This window comes from Vipera berus, assembly GCF_964194415.1.
Source record: "Vipera berus genome assembly, chromosome: 9".
Taxonomy (NCBI): domain Eukaryota; kingdom Metazoa; phylum Chordata; class Lepidosauria; order Squamata; family Viperidae; genus Vipera; species Vipera berus.
In genome coordinates, this window is record NC_138212.1 from 21,294,587 (window position 1) to 21,313,443 (window position 18,857).

Here is an 18,857-nt window from a genome sequence, read left to right on the forward strand (position 1 = left end):
ACCATTAACCAGTGGAACAACCTGCCTCCAGAAGCTGTGAATGCTCCAACACTGGAGGTTTTTAAGAAGAGACTGGACAGCCATTTGCCTGAAATGGTATAGGGTTTCCTGCCTGAGCAGGGGGTTGGACTAGATGACCACCAAGGTCCCTTCTAACTTTATTATTATTATACTGTAAGTGTCCCTGAAGAATGTTGGATCATTATTCAAAGGTATTATGTAAAGGTATTTCTCATCCTGGATTCTCAAAACAAGCCTTCCTTATTAGGTCATCTTTTTCCATTCTCACCTTCTATAAAGGTAAAGGTAGAGTTTCCCCCTCACATGCATGCTAGTCATTTCCAACTCTAGTGGCCGGTGCTCATCTCCTTTCCCCATGCTGGCTGGGGAATTCTGGGTGAAGAAGCACAACCATTTTAAAGTTGGGAGGTTGAAAAATATTGTCCTAGGCCTAGAATGTCATTTTGCTGTTTTCCTAATCATAAATTTTGCTTATCAGGGCTTTCTTTGATTGGTAAGATTATCATACCCTCAATATGCAAAATAATAATAAGTGTGTGTGTGTGTGTGTGTGTGTGTGTGTGTGTGTTTGTATTTGTAAATAACATTGGGAAAGCCGGGATGGAAAAGTTCATTTAATTCATTTACTTGATTAAAATTGAATATTTTTATTTATTTATTCCTCCACTGAAAATACGAAGGAAAGGAAACAAAATATATTGTTAAAATTTACAGTCCAGTTAACAGTCCAGTCCAGGCACAACTCGGGGTGTTTGCTCAGCGTGGAAAAGTGGACTTCTCATCTACCTGAGAGATCTGGGGTTAGCCCGAATTACAAGCCATTATTTGGTGCCACCAAGCTTTCCTGCATGAGGACCCAGATTGTTGGGGGCAATTAAGCTGACTTTGTAATAATGCCGCTTGGGGGGGGGGGGGTGTGTGAAAGCCCTAACAAGCAGGCATATACATAGAATGAAGGCTACTGCTAAGTTTGTAAGCCGCCCTGAGTCTTCAGAAAAGGGCGGGATATCAATGGAATTAAAATAAAAACTAAATAAATAAAAATGAACCGCTGAGCGGAACTGATCTATAGGAAGATATATTTTTTTTAAAAAAAGGGGGGGGGAAACAGAGCCAGCCCAAGCCCTGAGCAAAAAGCCCGCTATGATTTTCACTGTTAAATAGTTTCCAACAATGGTTGGTTGCAAAAGTTTAGGGCAGGGGTCTTCAAACTTGGCCCTTTTATGACTTGTGGACTTCAACTCCCAGAATTCCTCAGCCAGCTTTGCTGGCTGAGGAATTCTGGGAGTTGAAGTCCACAAGTCATAAAAGGGCCAAGTTTGAAGACCCCTGGTTTAGGGGAAAAGGTTTAAAACGGTATCGCGATCAGTTCTGAGCACTGGGCCAGCATCCTCACGTGCGTGTCTTTTTTGCACGGGCTTAAACCCGTAACCCCTTTTTTTCCCTCCGGCTCGCCACTACCCCCGCTCGGGCTGAGGCTGGCCGCAGCGCAGCCCGGCGAATGTGCCTCCTCGCTGCCTTCCTGTGGAAGCCAAGAGCAGCCGCCGAGCAGCGGGAGGACGGGGCGCAGCGGGGCGGCTCAGAGCCTCCCGCCCGACGGCCAGCGACCCCCGCGCCTCCTTGCCGAGACGCCCCTGCCCTACCTGGGGACGCCCCGCTTGCTTGCCTAGGCCCCGCCCCCGCAGGGCTCGCGTACCCAGGTAGGCGGGCGAGAGGGCGGGGCTCTATCGGCACGCTGGTGGGCGGGGCCTGCCCGATGAGCCAATAGGGCGGAGGGGGCCGGGCCTGGAGAGTTTCCGCGTCGCCCGGCCGAGCGCACGTGCTGCGGACTTTCCTCTGCTGCCACCTAGGGGAGGGAAGGGGGAAGTGGGTCTCCGGGCTGCGGTGTGCGTCAGAGTTGGAAGCTGGTACTCCTCAGTCCGGGCAGGGAATGACTGGCGTTGTAGTTCGACACCACTGAAGGACACCGGTTCCCGCCACGCCTGAAACGGTTGTTTTAAGAGGCAACGCTGCACAGAAGCCAGGAGTGGGGACGGCTTGGATCTCCTAGTAGAGCCGCCTTATTGTTTCCCCCCCCCTCTATTGTGCTCGTTATTTTGGGATTACATCAGGGGTCTTCCAACTTGGCCCTTTTATGACTTGTGGACTTCCAACTCCCAGAATTCCTCAGCCAGGCACGCTGGCTGAGGAATTCTGGGAGTTGGAAGTCCACAAGTCGTAAAAGGGCCAAGTTGGAAGACCCCTGGTTTACATTGCCGTTTGAATTTTGCATAATGGGGAGTGGGGGTGTCCGTCAGTTTGTAGGGAAGTAATCACAAGAGATCGGGGCTGTAAAAGTCGGACAATCATCATTAAGATGACAGCCGAGAGTGGAAGCCTCTCTCCCTTTGCAGCCCAGATCTGGAAGCCCCAGATTCTAGTCAAGTGGCCTTCCAGGGAATATTTGGGCACTTGTCTGAATGATGATGCAAAGGGAGGCAAGAGGAAGATGGCCCGCTGCTTTAAGGGGTGGCTGAAACATGGTGAGACCGAGAGGCAAGCTGGAAAGGAGCTTCAAAGCACTGGGAGATAATGGAAATCGATTGGTGCTGCTTAAATGGTCTGGATACCCCCATTCGAAGCCTTTCCCTACATATCGTGGATTACTGACTTTTCCCCCTTAGAGGCTCGCCTGAATTAATTGTTCAACAGCCTTTGGCACCACCGCCTGGTGAGCACCAACACGAATCATCAGAGAACAGAGTAATTCATGCCATAGCTCAGGCAAAGAAGTCTGAGAACTCTGACATGATATAAGCAGGCAGAAGATTAAACAATGGTAACTTTGATGCAGATTGGCTGTTTACAACCTTGCCTTCAGCAACCTTAAACCACTCACCGTCAGTTCCATACATAGAACATTAGGATAACAAGGGCGGAGGGGGTTGCAGCCGATTTGACACTAACTCAGGGAGTTGCTTGGTTTTGGCGTAGTGAGGCATGAAGGCATCTAGGTTTCTTTAACACAAGTTATATTACTTATAATATAATATAATGGACTGCAAGGCAATCAAACCGGTCAGTCCTAGAGGAGATCAACCCTGACTGCTCTTTAGAAGGCCAGATCCTGAAGCTGAAACTCAAATACTTTGGCCACCTAATGAGAAGGAAGGACTCACTGGAGAAGAGCCTCATGCTGGGAAAGGTTGAGGGCAAGAGAAGAAGGGGACGACAGAGAATGAGGTGGCTGGATGGAGTCACTGAAGCAGTAGGCGTGAGCTTAAATGGACTCCAGAAGATGGTAGAGGACAGGAAGGCCTGGAGGAACGTTGTCCATTGGGTCGCGATGGGTCGGACACGGCTTCGCAGCTAACAACAACAAATATTACTTATAACTGTTCAATAAAGCATTTTTTTAAAAAAGAATCCTGATTTATTAGGACTATTTGCAGTGGCCCAGTTCATGAGGCATGAGACCGTTTCTTTTAAAGGGACAGCTTCTGAAGAGGATTTCTCTCCTGAAAAAAAAGTGAAGGATATTTAGCTGCATGTACCCCTATAGAATGAAACTACAAAGTGACAATTGAGCTACCAATATTTGGCTGAGTTCCTGTCATCGTGCATCGAAGGAACAAGAATGCTGACATGTTCCCAGAGAATGGAAATTCTTTCATCTACAAGCACAGTTCCCCAAGATAGCTACAGTTCCCTGACTTTGGCTAATTAGAGTTTATTAACAAAAAAACCCCAACCAATTAGATTCTGGCCAATATCTTAAATTCCTGTTCTTAGATTGGCTCTTGTGAAGAAACGTTAAGTTTCAAGAAAGCAGAGGCTTCCAAGAATCAATACAGCTCAAACAGCTGGATACAATAGTTATTTACATACAAAAGCCTCATAAAATGCTTTTTTTTAAAAAAAACTTTAATTTTGGGAGGCCCAATGGATTGTGAGGTGTACATTGTGGCTTGTTTAATTTATGCCTAAATCCAACAATGCATGTGGTTAATTCATAGCTCACTTCATATCACATTTTTACATCAAATCAGTCCAGTATCTAATGCCCAGATCTTGAAGTGAAAGTTCAGTCATTTAAGGCAGAATGTGCTGGGATTAACACCTCAAGCTGATAAATTCCTTTGTTCAAGCACAGCATTTATGTGACTTGTCATTATGGAATGGTTACCATATCTTGAAAAAAGAGGTTCTGACAGCATCTAATATATGCATATTACTCCTCAAATAAGATATATTCAGGCAGCACCAGATAGCTGAATACAAACTGCCTTCCTCCTCACAGTCCTCTGAAGGACAGGTGATAACTAACCAAAAATGTATTTTACATGAATTCCTAATAAAAAGGCTTTGCAGAGTCAGAAGCTTGGGGATTAAGTAAATTGATTGATTTGGTGCTTCCTAAAGGCAAGATCAAAGGTTTGGAGTGGATCATTTTTTCTGAAACGCATGTTTGTTCACCGGTGGGTCTAACACAGAAAAAAATAAAATAAAAACCCTTAAGTCATATAGTTTCCAGAAGGAGGCAGCAAACCTTTTAAGTTCTTTCAGTCTCTGGACTTCTGCTCTAGCCAGAGCGCTGGTCCCTGTAATAAATTCACTAAGAAGCAAGGAGGAGACTTTACAGTAAGAACTTTATTGCACTATGTTTCGAGTGCTAAACCAGAAATTTGTGCCTATTAAGCTCGGCTCACATTGAAGCTCCAGCATTTCTATTCTATGACAGAATGTGTAGCCCTGTATACCGAACTGCTCCCCCCACCCGCCCCCCAATCAGTTCTGTTAGGTTTGAAATACAAGCTAATATATGTCATACAATACAGTGAAACTGAAAGGGGAGAACAAAACTATACATAGGGAAAAAAGAAATCCAATTATTTCACAGGTTTTTAGGGCAGAACTTTAGGAAATTTTAAAAATCTGGCTTCAACACATTATGTGGCAGCGTTTTTTTCAGTCAAAATAACATTATTATTTTTTTTTGAATTCGTAAGATCTGATTACAAGGATCTGCGCTTTTATGCACATGTGTGACAGCCAGAGCAGGAAATAAGGAAAGACAGCTCTATTTGTTTTCTTCATAGAATTATGCTTCCAGATAAACATGATCTTTCTTAAATGTAAGACATGCCACTCTGAACACTTGTATGTTTTACAACAATGTGAAAAAAAACCAAAAGTATCAAGGAATCTGACATTTGGGACTTAATAGATTTACTAACTGAAATCGGTCAAGACTGCAATCTTACAAACATTCATGGCTGTCCGTTTCCCTAAATTTAAAGAAGTTCTCAATCAACATGCATAAGGATTGCAATCCAGGTCACCCACTTTTGAGATATGAGTGGCATCTCATCACAATCAGTCTCCACACAAGTTTGTCAGGAAGCTTTAATGATTTTTAGACTCAAAAGATTTTAAAGGACTACTATATTATCAAGTGATTCAGCACAATATACCATGAAATACCCTGTTGGAGAGCTGGAAGGCCGTGTCTGTGTTCACCGACGGAGCAGCTGGAGAAACTCACTGGAGCCTGATGCTGCACAAAGACTGAAGAATATAAATTAAAAAATCTTCAGCAAACACGTTTTTTTTCAGAAGCAAAACTGAGCTGGAAGACAAACCGCTCAGCTTAATTGAAGCAATTTGGCAGAGAAGGAACTTAAAATGAACTAACTTACAAGCAAAACCTCCTGCCTTTCCTAATCAAAATCAAGTTGTCAAAACTGAGCCGAGTTTCCCGATATTTTACACAAAGACAACATAAAACGTACGAGGCGTTGACAGAGTGTGATCAGCAAGTCTCCCTCAAGAACCTGGCGAAGAAGAAAAGTTAAAAACAAGGCAATCAGTGGTTAAGGTGAACTCTATGAGAGGCTAAGCTGGAAAAATGCCCGCAGGCATTGGGGAGCTCAAGATGCCAATGGATGGATGGAAAAGCAGCATGAGAAGACGAGACTTGATTCAACTGTTAAGATCTCTCCAAGTAGGAAATGTACCACCTTTTCATCCATCCTGGATGATAGTTGGCATTTAAAATGTTTTCACCAAAAACATTCATGGTCTGTCTCTTTGCTGGAAGATGGTGGTGTGTTTTTTTTCCCCTGCTTAAATTGCAGAAAGTTAACTTCTAACTCAAAACATTTAGATAACATGTAACTGTAGACAAATGTTGAGCAATATATCTCAGCACTAAAGACAACATCGGAAATACCCACCGTCATGTAATTTGGATATCTGCACAATAAGAGCATGAAACATCACTGTTAAATGGATCACAACCACCAGCGTTATGAAATGAGCCCATGCCCCAACCTTCTTCCTGGTGCCTCTTCAGGTGTAAACTGAAAGATGCTTGTAGATACCACCTAGTTAAGAGCTTCAACCCAGAATACCAGATTTACCGATGCTGCCTCTCCCTCCCTGATACAACCGACCAGTTACCAGCAAACGTAAGACACATACATGTATCACGCTATTTCTAAAAGCACCCCACAGGGTTTAAGGCTGCTGCTCGCTCACATGGACCATACGAAACTCCAATTCTATCTTTCAGGTTTCAACAAAACGAAAGAGAATCCACTTCTAAAACTAAAAAGTAATAATAATTTCAGGCTGGGACCTCATTAGGGCTCCCCCTCCTACTCCACCATTACAATTTCTGCACATACTCTGGTGTGTTCCTCAAAACATAAAATCAATTTGGTTTTCTTCCACCAAAAAAAGGTTAAAAATACAGAAAAACAAGGAAACTCCCGTTGCTTGGCAGATGATCAGACTATAACATGAGAAGACAATCCTGCACTGAAATGTTTCGTTTTAATTTTATTTTTTTTATCACAATCATTATCATTAGGAGAAAGGCGGAGGAGCCCTGACTCCACGACAGCCAGGATGTCGCTCAATGCAAGAATTACAATTCCAGATTCCACAAGTCCAGAAAGACAGCCATGATAGCGTCAAAGACATCACAAAGGGACTTGGCTTACTGCACGATGCAGTGCCCATTGGCATCTCTAAAGCGTAACCTCATCTTCGGTCGGTATTTCTCAAGATAGAGCAGCTGTTTAGAATTGAAGGCTCCTCTCCTCTTCCTGAAATACAAGAACATTCCGGGCATTAGTATGTAAATGCTGAGCCCTTTTCTAAAACAGAACAGCCCCAAGGGGTAGACAATTTTCTATCCAGCCCTTCCAGTCTACCCCAATGACAGCAAGACAGGACACAAAGCAAGTTAGTGGCATGCGTGCACACAAGGGCAAGTGGATTCACAGATTTAGTTGATTGCTACCTGCATTAATTTAACAACAGGAGAGCCCCAGCAATGGGGTTCCACTGATTGCCAGTTTGCTCCCAGGTTCAAAGTGTAAGTTATCACCTTTAAAGCTCTTCGTGGCATTGAACCAGGTTATCTGGGGAACCCCCTCACCCTAATGACTTTGGTCTGCTCCACTCACTCCAGCAGAAGGGACCTTCTGGAGATCCTGTCAGCTGAGGAATTTCGGCTAGTGGGGTCAAAGAGAAGAATCTCTGGAATATATTGTCCCTGGAGGTGAGATCCATTTCCACCCTTCTAGGTCTTCCAGAAGAGCCTTAAAGTTTGGCAGGGCCAGTTGGCTTGGGGCCCTGCTAGGGATGCAACACTGCTGGAGGTGGTTGATGGAGTTAGAGACAAATATCTATTCCCGTACTCTCCACACTCTTGATTTTAGCTATTTATTTAATTGTTGTTAAACTTAGTTGAAATGCCTTTATATCTTTAATTGTATTATAATTACAATGCCAGATCCAGTCTAAAAACATCTGGCTGACAGCGCAATCGACCAGAAAGATAATAAATTTAACTCAGAGTATTAAAAACGTTAAAAAGCTTCCATAGAAATTCTTCTTTTGACCAGGGACACAAGCTGGGATGGATGAAAATATCTCAGCAGCAGAGGACAATATCTAGGGCTCCTTCTGATGGTAATCACTGGATATCCACTGTCCAGCTGTGGTCACCCCTATACAAATACACACACCTTTTTAGGTGTATTCAACCACAGAGTAGTGGCTATCGCCTTGACCATTATCAATTGGAGCAATACAAGAATTGGATGCCTTGGTAAGGCCACACTTGGAATACTGCATCCAGTTTTGTATTATTTTTATATTATTATATGTATTATTGCAATCCACCCAGTCACTTGAGGTAGTGAGTCAGGTGGCCTATAAATTTAATAAATAAAAGTTCTTCTCTTTGCAAGGAGAAAGAGGAGAAATGTCCATAAGCCCAATCTAAATCAGAAGTGTTAGGATAACATGGGATGTTTTGGGGGAACCTCGTTTGCCAAACTCTTTAGAGGAAAGATGCGATAAAAAATGAGAAATATTTTACAGGCAAGCTGGACTGGTGAGATAAATCTGTAAGTTAAAAACATGTGGAAGGTTAAGAGAAAAGCTGGCTACCTTTGCTAGCAGCGGCCTCTTTCTTCAGTTAAATGTTGTTTATGTTTATTTTTATTGGACTTATATACCGCCCTTCTCCCGTAGGACTCAGGGCGGTTCACAAGGTATTTAAAATAACAATACAAATTACAAAAGAACAATTAAAATGCTGTAGGAATTATCTCTTAAAGGGTACTTGCTGCACAGACAACTTAGGTTTCTCTGGAAAGGATGTCCCTTATCATCTGGATCAAAAATCTTAAGCAGGGAACTCTCCCATCCAGACAGGGCGTACCGGACAAGCATTCCAAAGGAGTTGGTCAAAACCCCAAGGAAGCAAGAGAACAAGTCAGTATTAAGGTGCTTTTTTGCCAAGGCTCGTATGTCCTTTAAGGGACATCCTCCACTACCAGAAGAAGTCTCAACCAAGTTTTTTTTTTTCTCCCACAGCTGCCTCTGCCACAAAACCAGAAACAATTACTTCAACCACTGTGACAGAAACATTGCCAAGAAAAAAAACTGAAAGAAAGCAAGCAGGAGGAGATGGACTACCACCCCAGAAGATAAACCCCACTCACTGTCTTATAAACTGCACAGCGTCTTCATACTTCATTCCACATTCAATGAGTGCAAGGGCAACCAGAACTGGAGCTCTGGAAGGGCATGAAATATCAAAGAGAGATTTAAAATTGGTCCAGCAAACATTCAGAAATAAATCCAATTAGCATAGCCATTGGCCCAAGAGAGTTTCTGCCTAGCAGCAACAGAACACCTGCTCTGATCTCGATTCAAGTTCAAGCCAATGGCTTTCTGGGTGTCGACAGAAGTGATTATAGCTACAGTTTGTAAATTTTGCTGAAATAGCTCATTACAAATAAGTAAGACTTGGGGAAGAATATAAAGATACCTTTGCTTTGTGATTAGTTAGGAAGAATTTTTAATGAGCTGATTTAACACTGCAACCCATTGTGGCAATAATCACAAAGGAACTCATGCTAACGGTTGCAGACACCGGGCACTTAGCCTATCCATCCTTTATATTAACAAGATGTTATTGGTTAAGATATTGATATCTTAAGATTGCAATGTCACAGGCTATTAGCATAAAAAGGAAGTCTAACACCAAATCAGGCAACAGCCCGAAGCTCAACACACTAATGCAGACTAAAACTCCCAATGTGTATATCGGGAGTCTTCAAACTTGACCCTTTTATAACTTGTGGACTTCAACTCCCAGAATTCCTCAGCCAGGCATGCCTGCCTGAGGAATTCTGGGAGTTGAAGTCCACAAGTCATAAAACGGCCAAGTTTGAAGACCCCTGGTGTATATTAACACTCTGCAAATGTTTCACATTTGAAACATCCCAAGCTCAAAACAGATACTTCAAGTTTGTAACAGGTTGGTCTGGCGCTACTGAAAAGAGTGTTTCAAGTTCTGAAACCCGCAGCAACTTTAGACCAGCCTTGTTTCATATTTGAAATGCTGCTACACCTCTAACAACCATGCACACACAGGGGCGTCTTGCTGAGAGCAGACAGATTATCTAGAGGGGTAGCTAAACTAAGCTAAATTATTTTCATGCTGAACCCCGAGAATTATCAGAACCTTGAAGAGTATCAGAGGCCTGTCCTTTAGCACTGGCAGATCGATTCTTATGCTTTAAGAATGTCATAAAGATGAGTGTGTTGAAAGAATAAACAGGAAACAAAGACTTTTTACATGGTTAAAGATTAGCTTAACGAAGAAAAAGTAATGTACCTGTGCCTCAGCAGGACTCACTTCTAAGGGAAAATCTCTTTGCAAGAAGCATATTGCTGTACAAATGCAACTGCTCAGAGGAAGGGTAGAAATTTATGGAGCTGACTAGTCACCTTCCAGCAGACAAACAAATGCCTATTTACAGGCAGCTGCCTTCACTCAAAAGAAACTGGGCCACATTCATCCAGTGGTCTCTGACACAAGGGATAAGCAAATTTTGACAGCGTACCTGACGTAAGTGGGCAGGAATATTACCTGTCAAAACCACAATACGCCTGAAATGGCTGTTACAAAGCAAGACTCCCTTTCATAGAAATCCACACAAATAAATCTCAGCTTTGCTAAGCTAAGCGCAGCCTCACCCAATCCGCCTTTTTCCTCTAGCCCACTCACCTTCTGGGCCCCCCCGCCCCCCAAAAACAGTTATTATGGTTAGTTCTCCTGCTCTAACTTAAGACAACGTTTACCTTCCCAATCCTGCCACGCAGTGCACAGCGACACAGCAGCCTGGCTCCTCGCGGAATTTGGTTTTCAAGAGGTTGAGCCAGTCGTCCACAATTTCACCAGGGGGCGGGGCTCCGTCATCAAACGGCCAGTCCTTGGGAAGAGAAGAAGAAGAAGATCCACTTTGGTCTGATGGTCTTTGGTCTGTGGCTACCTCACAAGTTCTAGTCCAATCTTAAGACATGAAAAACGTCTGGGTGACTTTGGGCCAATCACCAGAAGACAGGTCGACGGAGATTCTCAGTCCCCCAGATTATAATTGTCTCAAAGGTGCTTTTTTCAGAAGACAACTGGAAGATACACACACACACACACACACACATACATACATACACACACACACACACTTCCATCCCCAACCACCACCACCCACTCAGTACTGAAGAAGTTTCTTCGATGAGAAGCAAAATGGGAAAAAAAAACAAAGTCCAGTTGCCTTTTGAAAAAGCACCTTTGAAATCCCAGGAGACAGCGACTTCTAGTCCGACTTTAGGCATGAAATCCTGCTGGGCGACTTTGGGCCAGTCTCTCTCTCTCACCCCAATTCACTTCAGAGTGGTGTTGTTGCGGAAAAAAAATAACAGGAAAGAGTATTGTGGGTTTTCACTGCCTTAAGAAAGGCTGGAAACAAACAAAACAAACGTGAGGTCCATCATTCTAGGCTGAATAAAAGGGGGATGCCACCCACTTTCTTCCAAGTAGGCAGAACAGAGTCAACACCCCCCTCCCCCCCAGACACACACCTTTCTTCAAGGCTTCCACCAAATTCCATTAAATTGATGGGAACAACTTAAAACAGGAGGCACACATACTCTGAAGAGGAAACAATCGGGCCCCAGGAAATTTGGATGCAATCCCAGTGAATGCAAATACTGCTACTAAATTTGTTTTTATATCCCAGATACAAAAAAAGTATTATATATATGACTGGAGTTTAATCTCACACAGAGACAGAGAGAATTATGTTTAGCTAAATTTAATGTTTATTAAATGTCAATGAAATAAAATTTAGCTTTGAATTGGATTAAGGTCCAGAAAAATCTTTAGATATACTTTCATCTTCTCAGGCATATATTAGTGTCATTTTAATAACGTGAAGAGAAAAAAAATGCTTTTGGGGGGGAGGAAGTAGTTTTCTTGGCCACTGCACCATTCTGGAGAAAGATTAAGGCAGTTATTCCCACAGCCTTCATATTCAGTACAACCCCACTTTGAAGTAGGAGTCTTAGGACATGTTTCTGAGAATCTATGTGATAGCCAAATGTAAATTGAGGCTAGGAGTAAAACAACTCACTTGCATAACTGAAATACTCTGATTTTTTTTTCTGGAAAGAAGCAGTAGCCGTTCTTGAAGTGAAGGGATAAATAAACACAGGTTTTCTCAGAAGATTTGGCGTGAAAGTTGACAGCCCAAAATGTCTGGTTGAAAAACACTGATTTAGAGGAAAGACAATTAAAATTAAATGGCTTTTGGTAATGGAATATTAGAAATGGAAAAGAATGTGCAGAACTAGAAGGCTAAAGGAAAGGCTAGAGATAAAGGGGACATTCACCAGAGTTTTTGTCACTGGAAAAGAGAGAAAGGACGACGTTTGTTCCAGTTCTGCAAATGAAGAAATAGTACAAATAGGAGAGAAGCTAATCCTCCCAGACTTTGAAACCAATTTAGCCAATGGAGAAGATAATGTATTGAAGCCTCCAGCCAGTGGTAGGAACTGCATATCTGAATTAATTACTGCTTGACCAACAAGAAGAACAATGGAATACAGTCTCTTTAAAATAGCCTTGTGTTTAATCAAGTCTGTTAATTTAAGTTAGTTCAAATTTATTTCATTCCCAACAAGGAATGGAAAACTTTAGCTCAGGAGCCTGCTTGGCCAAAGAAAAAAGAAAAACAGTATGATTTCTATAACATTTTAACTGAATTACATTCTTTATTTAACTGATAGTATTATTAAGCAACTAAGATTAAAGTAACCAATCCAAAGCATAATTCAAGAGTGCCCTCATCCAAACCAGGGGATTACCATGCTGTCAAAGGAACCCAGGGTGTACTTGTAACCTCAATCGAGAAAGGAGCCAGTGTGATGAAGTAGTAACGGACTAAAAGCAGGGAGGTAGAATTCCATTCAGCCATTAAGCATCCTTGGCCAGTCACTTTCTCTTAGCTTCACTTGAGATGCAGCACAGGAACGGGATGTCTTGAACTGCTTAAGTAAAGGCAAAGAGTGATGCACTTTAAAGGCAATGCCACAAAAAGTGGCTCCATCCCTCACACTGTTAAACTTGTTATTTTCTGATCCACACACAAAACACAAACTAAAAGCTTCTCGAGCAGATGCAACACACTATTCTAAGAATTAATGCCCACATTCAGGCTTAATCTAGCTTATAGCACAGAAGAAAAAGGGACTAATATGGAAAGAGAGAAAGCAAATATGGGCACTAGTTCTCAAGTTCAAAGTTTTACCAAATCTCCAGAACAGATAGCTCTGCAGCTTGTGCTATTGATAGTACAAAAACAGCCCCCCCCCAAAATAAGCGACAAATCCCACCTTGTTAAAACACATGCAGGGAAATCAGAAACCATTGGTTCTCAATGTAGGCTGGTGGCATCTAGAGGTCTTCCCAGAATCTACAAGCATCTGCACATCTGGACATACTGAACAAATATCTCACCCAGTCCAGATGACATCCATCAAACCCAATGCAGATGTTCCTGTTGCTCTTCCTCCTCACAAAGCATCTGATTCCAAAGATCCCCATCCGCTTAGTAAAGACAGCAGCCAAAAAGCAGATCTGCTTAATTTTCAGAAAACAGTTTCAAGCATTTTTTGTCAGGCCTTAGTCAGATCTTTTAGTAATTTTTGTCCCTTCTTTTATATTCTAAAAAAAAGGCACAATCTGTATTTTAATCCAGCCATATTTATGTCACTAGATCCCAAAAGTTAACTGAGTAATTATCATCATACCAGAGATAATGGCCTTTAGTACACTATGCCACCAACCAAGCAGCTGCTAATTTTAAAATTTTTAATTCCCAAAAGCTTCTAAAAGCCAGCATTAGTATCACATTTCTTCCTTCTTGTCCAGGAACAGCAACAGATGTGCAGGAGTAGGCCAAAAGCAAACAAACTGAACAAGCTAGGATAGTAAAGTTGTGATAGCAAATAGGGTATAGAGCAGGGGTCCCCAACCCCCAGTCCGTGGCATGCCAGAAACTGGGCCACGCAAACAAAGCCACATCCACGGGATGCAGGCAGTACATGCCCCCTCCGGTCCGCAGAAAAACCTCTCTCCAGGGAACCGGTCCCTGGTGCTCAAAAGGTTGGAGACCTGCACCATGAACAGACATCCATGAAGATATCAAAGGAAAAAGCAAGAGGCTCAATGCAGGCACCCTTGCTGAAATACATCCTATAGAATTTGTTTCATATCATGTTATAAGCACTCATAAGAACAACATGTTATTGGCAAGAAGCTACCACAACACTACTGCTGGAAGTTAATTAAAGCACCTCAATGAATCAACATCTGCTTAGATCTCAAAAGCCCTTTTATTTCACAGGTTAATAGCTAGATAGGCCCTTTCCTGCAGCGCCTTATCAGAATGGATGCCCTGCACGGGAGGGGCTTCCCACTCACAGCAAGAGGCACAAGAGCTGTGGTTCAGGGCAGAACTGCTGAAACGAAGCTGCCACTGAAAAGTCATGAGACAGGAACTGAGATGTCTTTTAAGCAGCAACGGAAGCTGATTAAGTTGCAAGACTCATCAAATGCGCCCTTCAATTCTGAAGGAGCCCAAAAGGACAAGAGCTGCATTCATCGCTACTAGAAATATATTTGTAACTTGCTAAATTTGTTTCGTGTTTATTTTTCTTCCCAAGTAGCCCATGAACTGGCTGTTATTATTCCCTGTTTTACATGTTAGGGAACAGATTCTAAGCCAGGAAGAACAGTTTTTAGGCATATTTATATGTTGGATTTATATATCCTGTCTTTCCTTCAGGAACTCAAAGAACCATATATGGCGTTCCTTCTTCCCATTTTCCCAGCAACAGATTGGACAGAGAGAGTAAGTTTGCTCCAAGGTCATCAAAGAGGAAAAGCTAGACCAACACTTTTACCGCTGTACCACATTAGGTCTTCAGGGCCACAATGTTTTTACAAATACAAACCTGCAAATTGGTACCTATCTTTCAGTCAAATAATTAGGCTCCCGTACTGCTGCTCAAAGCTCGCTCTCAGAGCCTGCTAAATATAATTTACAAACATAGTCAACTAACCCACAACCACCAGAGTCAAGATATGTTTTGTTCCAGACACACTGACTTTTCTGTAACACCTTCTAATGAAACCATTCTTAGAAAAGAATTTTGTTATCGTTAACCATGCCTGCTTTTCAAGCACGAGCTATTCTTGGAAGCCAACACATGAACTTGTGATGTTTCAACAACTGCCATGGATTAATCTCAATAAAATCCCATGACCATCCCCTTGTCTTTTCCTTTATGGAATGCCTTCCTTATGAGGTCGTTTACCAACATTATAAAAGAGGGCATGGGAATTAAATGTAATCTGCCGAGGCAAAATCAGTGGATTGTTCTATAGGAACCTTGGATCCATCTTATTTCTCAAACAATCTCCAAGATTACAAGAGTATCTTTGAACTGTAATTTTTAAATTGCTTTCAATTACCCCGTAATTAAGAAAGTGGGAGGTAACAGCAAGGCCAAGGTCATCTGGTGGTTTGGAAGGATTTCTTCTTGAATTTCCCTGGCCTACATGTACTCTGTAGAATTCATTGAATACACTTTTCCCCCACCTTAACCTGGTAACTATTCAGCTCTATTTCTGAAAGGTGGTAAAATATGTGCAGTCTCTTTTAAGACCAAAGAAATGACCCAACTAGGAGGAGAGGGAAGAGAGAATGAGGATGTTTTTAAATCAAAACTCTCTTCGGGTACATAGAATCACAGGGCTGGAAGAGCAGGAGAGCCTATGCTATTCTGGACAAATTTTATTTATTTTTTATTTTATTTTAATTTAATTTTTTATTTTTATTTTAATCCCATTTATATCCCGCCCTTCTCCGAAGACTCAGGGCGGCTTACAATTTAAGCACAAACCAATGTGCTTAGCAAATGGTTGTCCAACTGCCCTCCTAACTGTGACAGCCCTTCAAATGTGGTCTTACTGGTGCAATAGAGTGTGCTACCATCATTTCTTGTGATCATGATACTATCTCTCTGCTGATGCAGCCTAGGCCTGCATGGGCTTTTTTGTCAGCCATAGCACACTGTTGGCTCTTACTTAAGTGGAGGTCCACGAGGACACCAAGGTCCTTCTCACAGGAACTAACTACTGTTGAGCCAGGTACCACTTAATCTACACCTGTGCATTTGGTTTTTCTTGCCTAAGTGCAGGACCTTACTTTCTCACTGCTGAGCTGCATCTTATTGGATAATCAGAACAGTGCAAAAAGTGAGGAAAGTCAATATTGGTCTGCTTTTCTTATAATGGATTCTTCCCATATTTCTGAAGGTTCCAAGCAAATTGAAGACATCTGTGAGTACCAGAGGACCACTCCTTATTCTATGGGTAGTTCTTTAAGAGACTTTCAGAAGGCAGTGGTTAAAAGCTTGAGAATATAGGACTGTAGGAGAGAAAAATGACTCAACTGTGATGGACCCGTCCCTCTAGTTCTCTCAATCTAGGATCCTCATGCCCTTTCCTTCATTGTGATGTGCCAATCACAATGAAGACTCTGGTCATCCCCACCACTCTTTACGTAGAAAATTCTTCGCTGAACTTTTACTTCTATCTGCTCTCAGCTGTCTCACTTTTTTGATAGCTAGCAGAGCAATCTGGATGCTGTGTGGCTTAGAATCCTGGTCAGAATAAGAATGCTTGTTTCACAAGATACAAATACTTTACTCTGTAAATAAACACTTTACTCTGTAAATAAACAAGTTAAAATAAACCAAGAGCTGAAGACATCAGGAGAAACGGGGGAAAGAAAATCTCATGGATTCTGTCTATTTTCATTCACAGCTAATTTGATACAGATACGCAGCACAGGTAGAACCAAATAGGACCAAGGAAATAAAAAAAACAACAATCAATCCATAATAAAAATTTAAAACCTGATCCGAATTTACAGTTAGCTCCACTTTTTCATGGATAACTGTTTCCTTCTGATTCTCCATATTTTCTCCAGATTAGGGGGTGTTTCTTACTTGAAGGGAGCCATTTTTGGGAAGGTAGACATTTCCCCATAGTGGAAGGCAGACATAAACATGTTGCCCTCAAGAAGAATGCCATCAAGTAGAAGATCAGCCACATCATACCATCTATGATTGTTTGCCACTCAAGCTGAATAGCTCTTACCCATGAAATGGTGAGATAAACCTGGTCAAATAACTTTACAACTAACCTAGACATTGACTAAAATTTTGCTTTATAGAGAAAGAGAAGAGTTGATCAAAGGAACAAAAACCTGGCTTTACTAGAGGATCAAGAATACAAGAGAGGGCATTAGCTGCATCAATCTCATCTAAAATGGGAATACATTTACAGTAGGTATTTTTACTGTCTGCATTTCCAAGGAAGCTTTACATTATAAAATTTCAGTCTCTTTATATGGAAATCATAAAATAAAATTCTCAAATACATTTATTAGACTGGACAAAACTACTCTGGATTTAACAATGGCCATATTCTTAACAGCGTTTAAATGTAGTTATCTTAATGCATGCTATTTGAGTTTAAGGAATTTTTTGGATAAATCAGAAGCTTCTGATAGTATTGGATGCACTTTTTCCATAGCGTAGTCTTCATTTAACTACCACAGTTGGGACCAATAACTAACTTAGTTGTTGAATGAAGTTGTTGCTAAGTGAAACTGTGACCCTGCTTATGATCTTACTCCAGGTTTCCTTTGCTTTACGGATCTGTGATGGTTGTAAATGCAAGGATTGGTCGGAAAGTTACTTTTTTTATCACAACTATGAACAATAGCTTTACAAGGCAGTTGCTAAATGTACATTTTAAACATATTATTTTAACTTATTTGTAAATTTGCATTATTAATCAAAATTATATTTTTAGACACAGTAAAAAGCTAATTTCCCTCATGATTATTTAAACATACCCTTCATGTTTCTTATTTGGTCTCAATGATACCGCAGGTTCATATTTAGTTTCTCATGCTGAAAATCCTTTGGTTTTCTTATTTAATGTACAAAAATTTCAACTATCCTTAAACTATAATCTGGCTCAGTTCCAGAATAGGAAACAAAATTCCGGAAAATGTATATGGCATTTAGCATCAATTGAAGCACAATTCTCCTGCCATGCATTTGGATATATAACTGTGGAAACAAACTATAAAATTTTGTCATCTAATATAAATACTTTATCCATAAAGGTAAAGGTTCCCCCGCACATGCGTGCTACTCGTTTCCAACTCTAGGGGCCGGTGCTCATCTCCGTTTCAAAGCCGAAGAGCCAGCGCTTGTCCGAGGACGTCTTTGTGGTCATGTGGCCGGCATGACTAGACGCCAAAGGCGCACGGAACACTGTTACCTTCCCACCATAGTGGTCCCTATTTTTCTACTTGCATTTTTACGTGCTTTCGAATTGCTAGGTTGGCAGAAGCTGGGACGAGTAACAGGCGCTCTACTCTGTTACGCGGCACTCGGGATTCAACCCGCCAAACTGACGACCTTTTGATCGACAAGCTCAAAGTCCTAACCCACTGAGCCACCGTGTCCCGCTATTTTATCCATACATTCAGCCTATTGTAGAAAAAAAACTATAAACACTCTGAAAATAAATTCTATTCTGCGTATATTAAAAAAAATATTGATCCAGAAACTCCTTTTATTTTTTTAAAGAGTTGTGATATACCGTTTCTTTTGGATACAGTAAAAGTATGCCCTTTTTTAAAAAAAAAAATCCATTATGTTAGCAGCAATCAAAGCATCTTCAAGACAGGAAAAGTGAATTAAATTGTTAACAGTAATTTGTTCTACAATGATTAAATCATTTCCAAACAATGTGCTTTTGGGGGGGGGGTGAGAAAGTTTGTTTAGCTGAGCAGACTTGCACTAGTTTATTTGGTTCACTACCTCTAGTAAAAGAAGTA

At 41.6% G+C, this 18,857-nt stretch overlaps 2 protein-coding genes across 12 annotated transcripts in view; both read right to left on the bottom strand.

The window, feature by feature from the left end:
• SPOCD1 (SPOC domain containing 1) overlaps positions 1 to 6,466 on the bottom strand; it is a 52,182-nt gene extending 45,716 nt beyond the window's left edge. For 6 of the 11 annotated variants that reach the window (XM_081334925.1, XM_081334929.1, XM_081334928.1 and 3 more), the window contains exon 1: positions 5,475 to 6,466. The gene's annotated coding sequence lies outside the window, so the exon portion shown is untranslated. The remainder of the gene's footprint in view (positions 1 to 5,474) is intronic. The other 5 variants (XM_081334931.1, XM_081334930.1, XM_081334924.1 and 2 more) reach the window with 1 other exon arrangement.
• A 360-nt stretch (positions 6,467 to 6,826) lies between these two features.
• Positions 6,827 to 18,857, bottom strand: part of PTP4A2 (protein tyrosine phosphatase 4A2) — a 38,594-nt gene continuing 26,563 nt past the window's right edge. The window contains exons 4-6 of the mRNA XM_081334934.1: positions 10,672 to 10,802; positions 9,024 to 9,098; positions 6,827 to 7,112 (exon numbers count right to left, since the gene is read on the bottom strand). Of these exons, the coding sequence (XP_081191060.1) occupies positions 7,004 to 7,112; positions 9,024 to 9,098; positions 10,672 to 10,802 (315 nt within the window). The 3' untranslated portion in view covers positions 6,827 to 7,003. The remainder of the gene's footprint in view (positions 7,113 to 9,023; positions 9,099 to 10,671; positions 10,803 to 18,857) is intronic.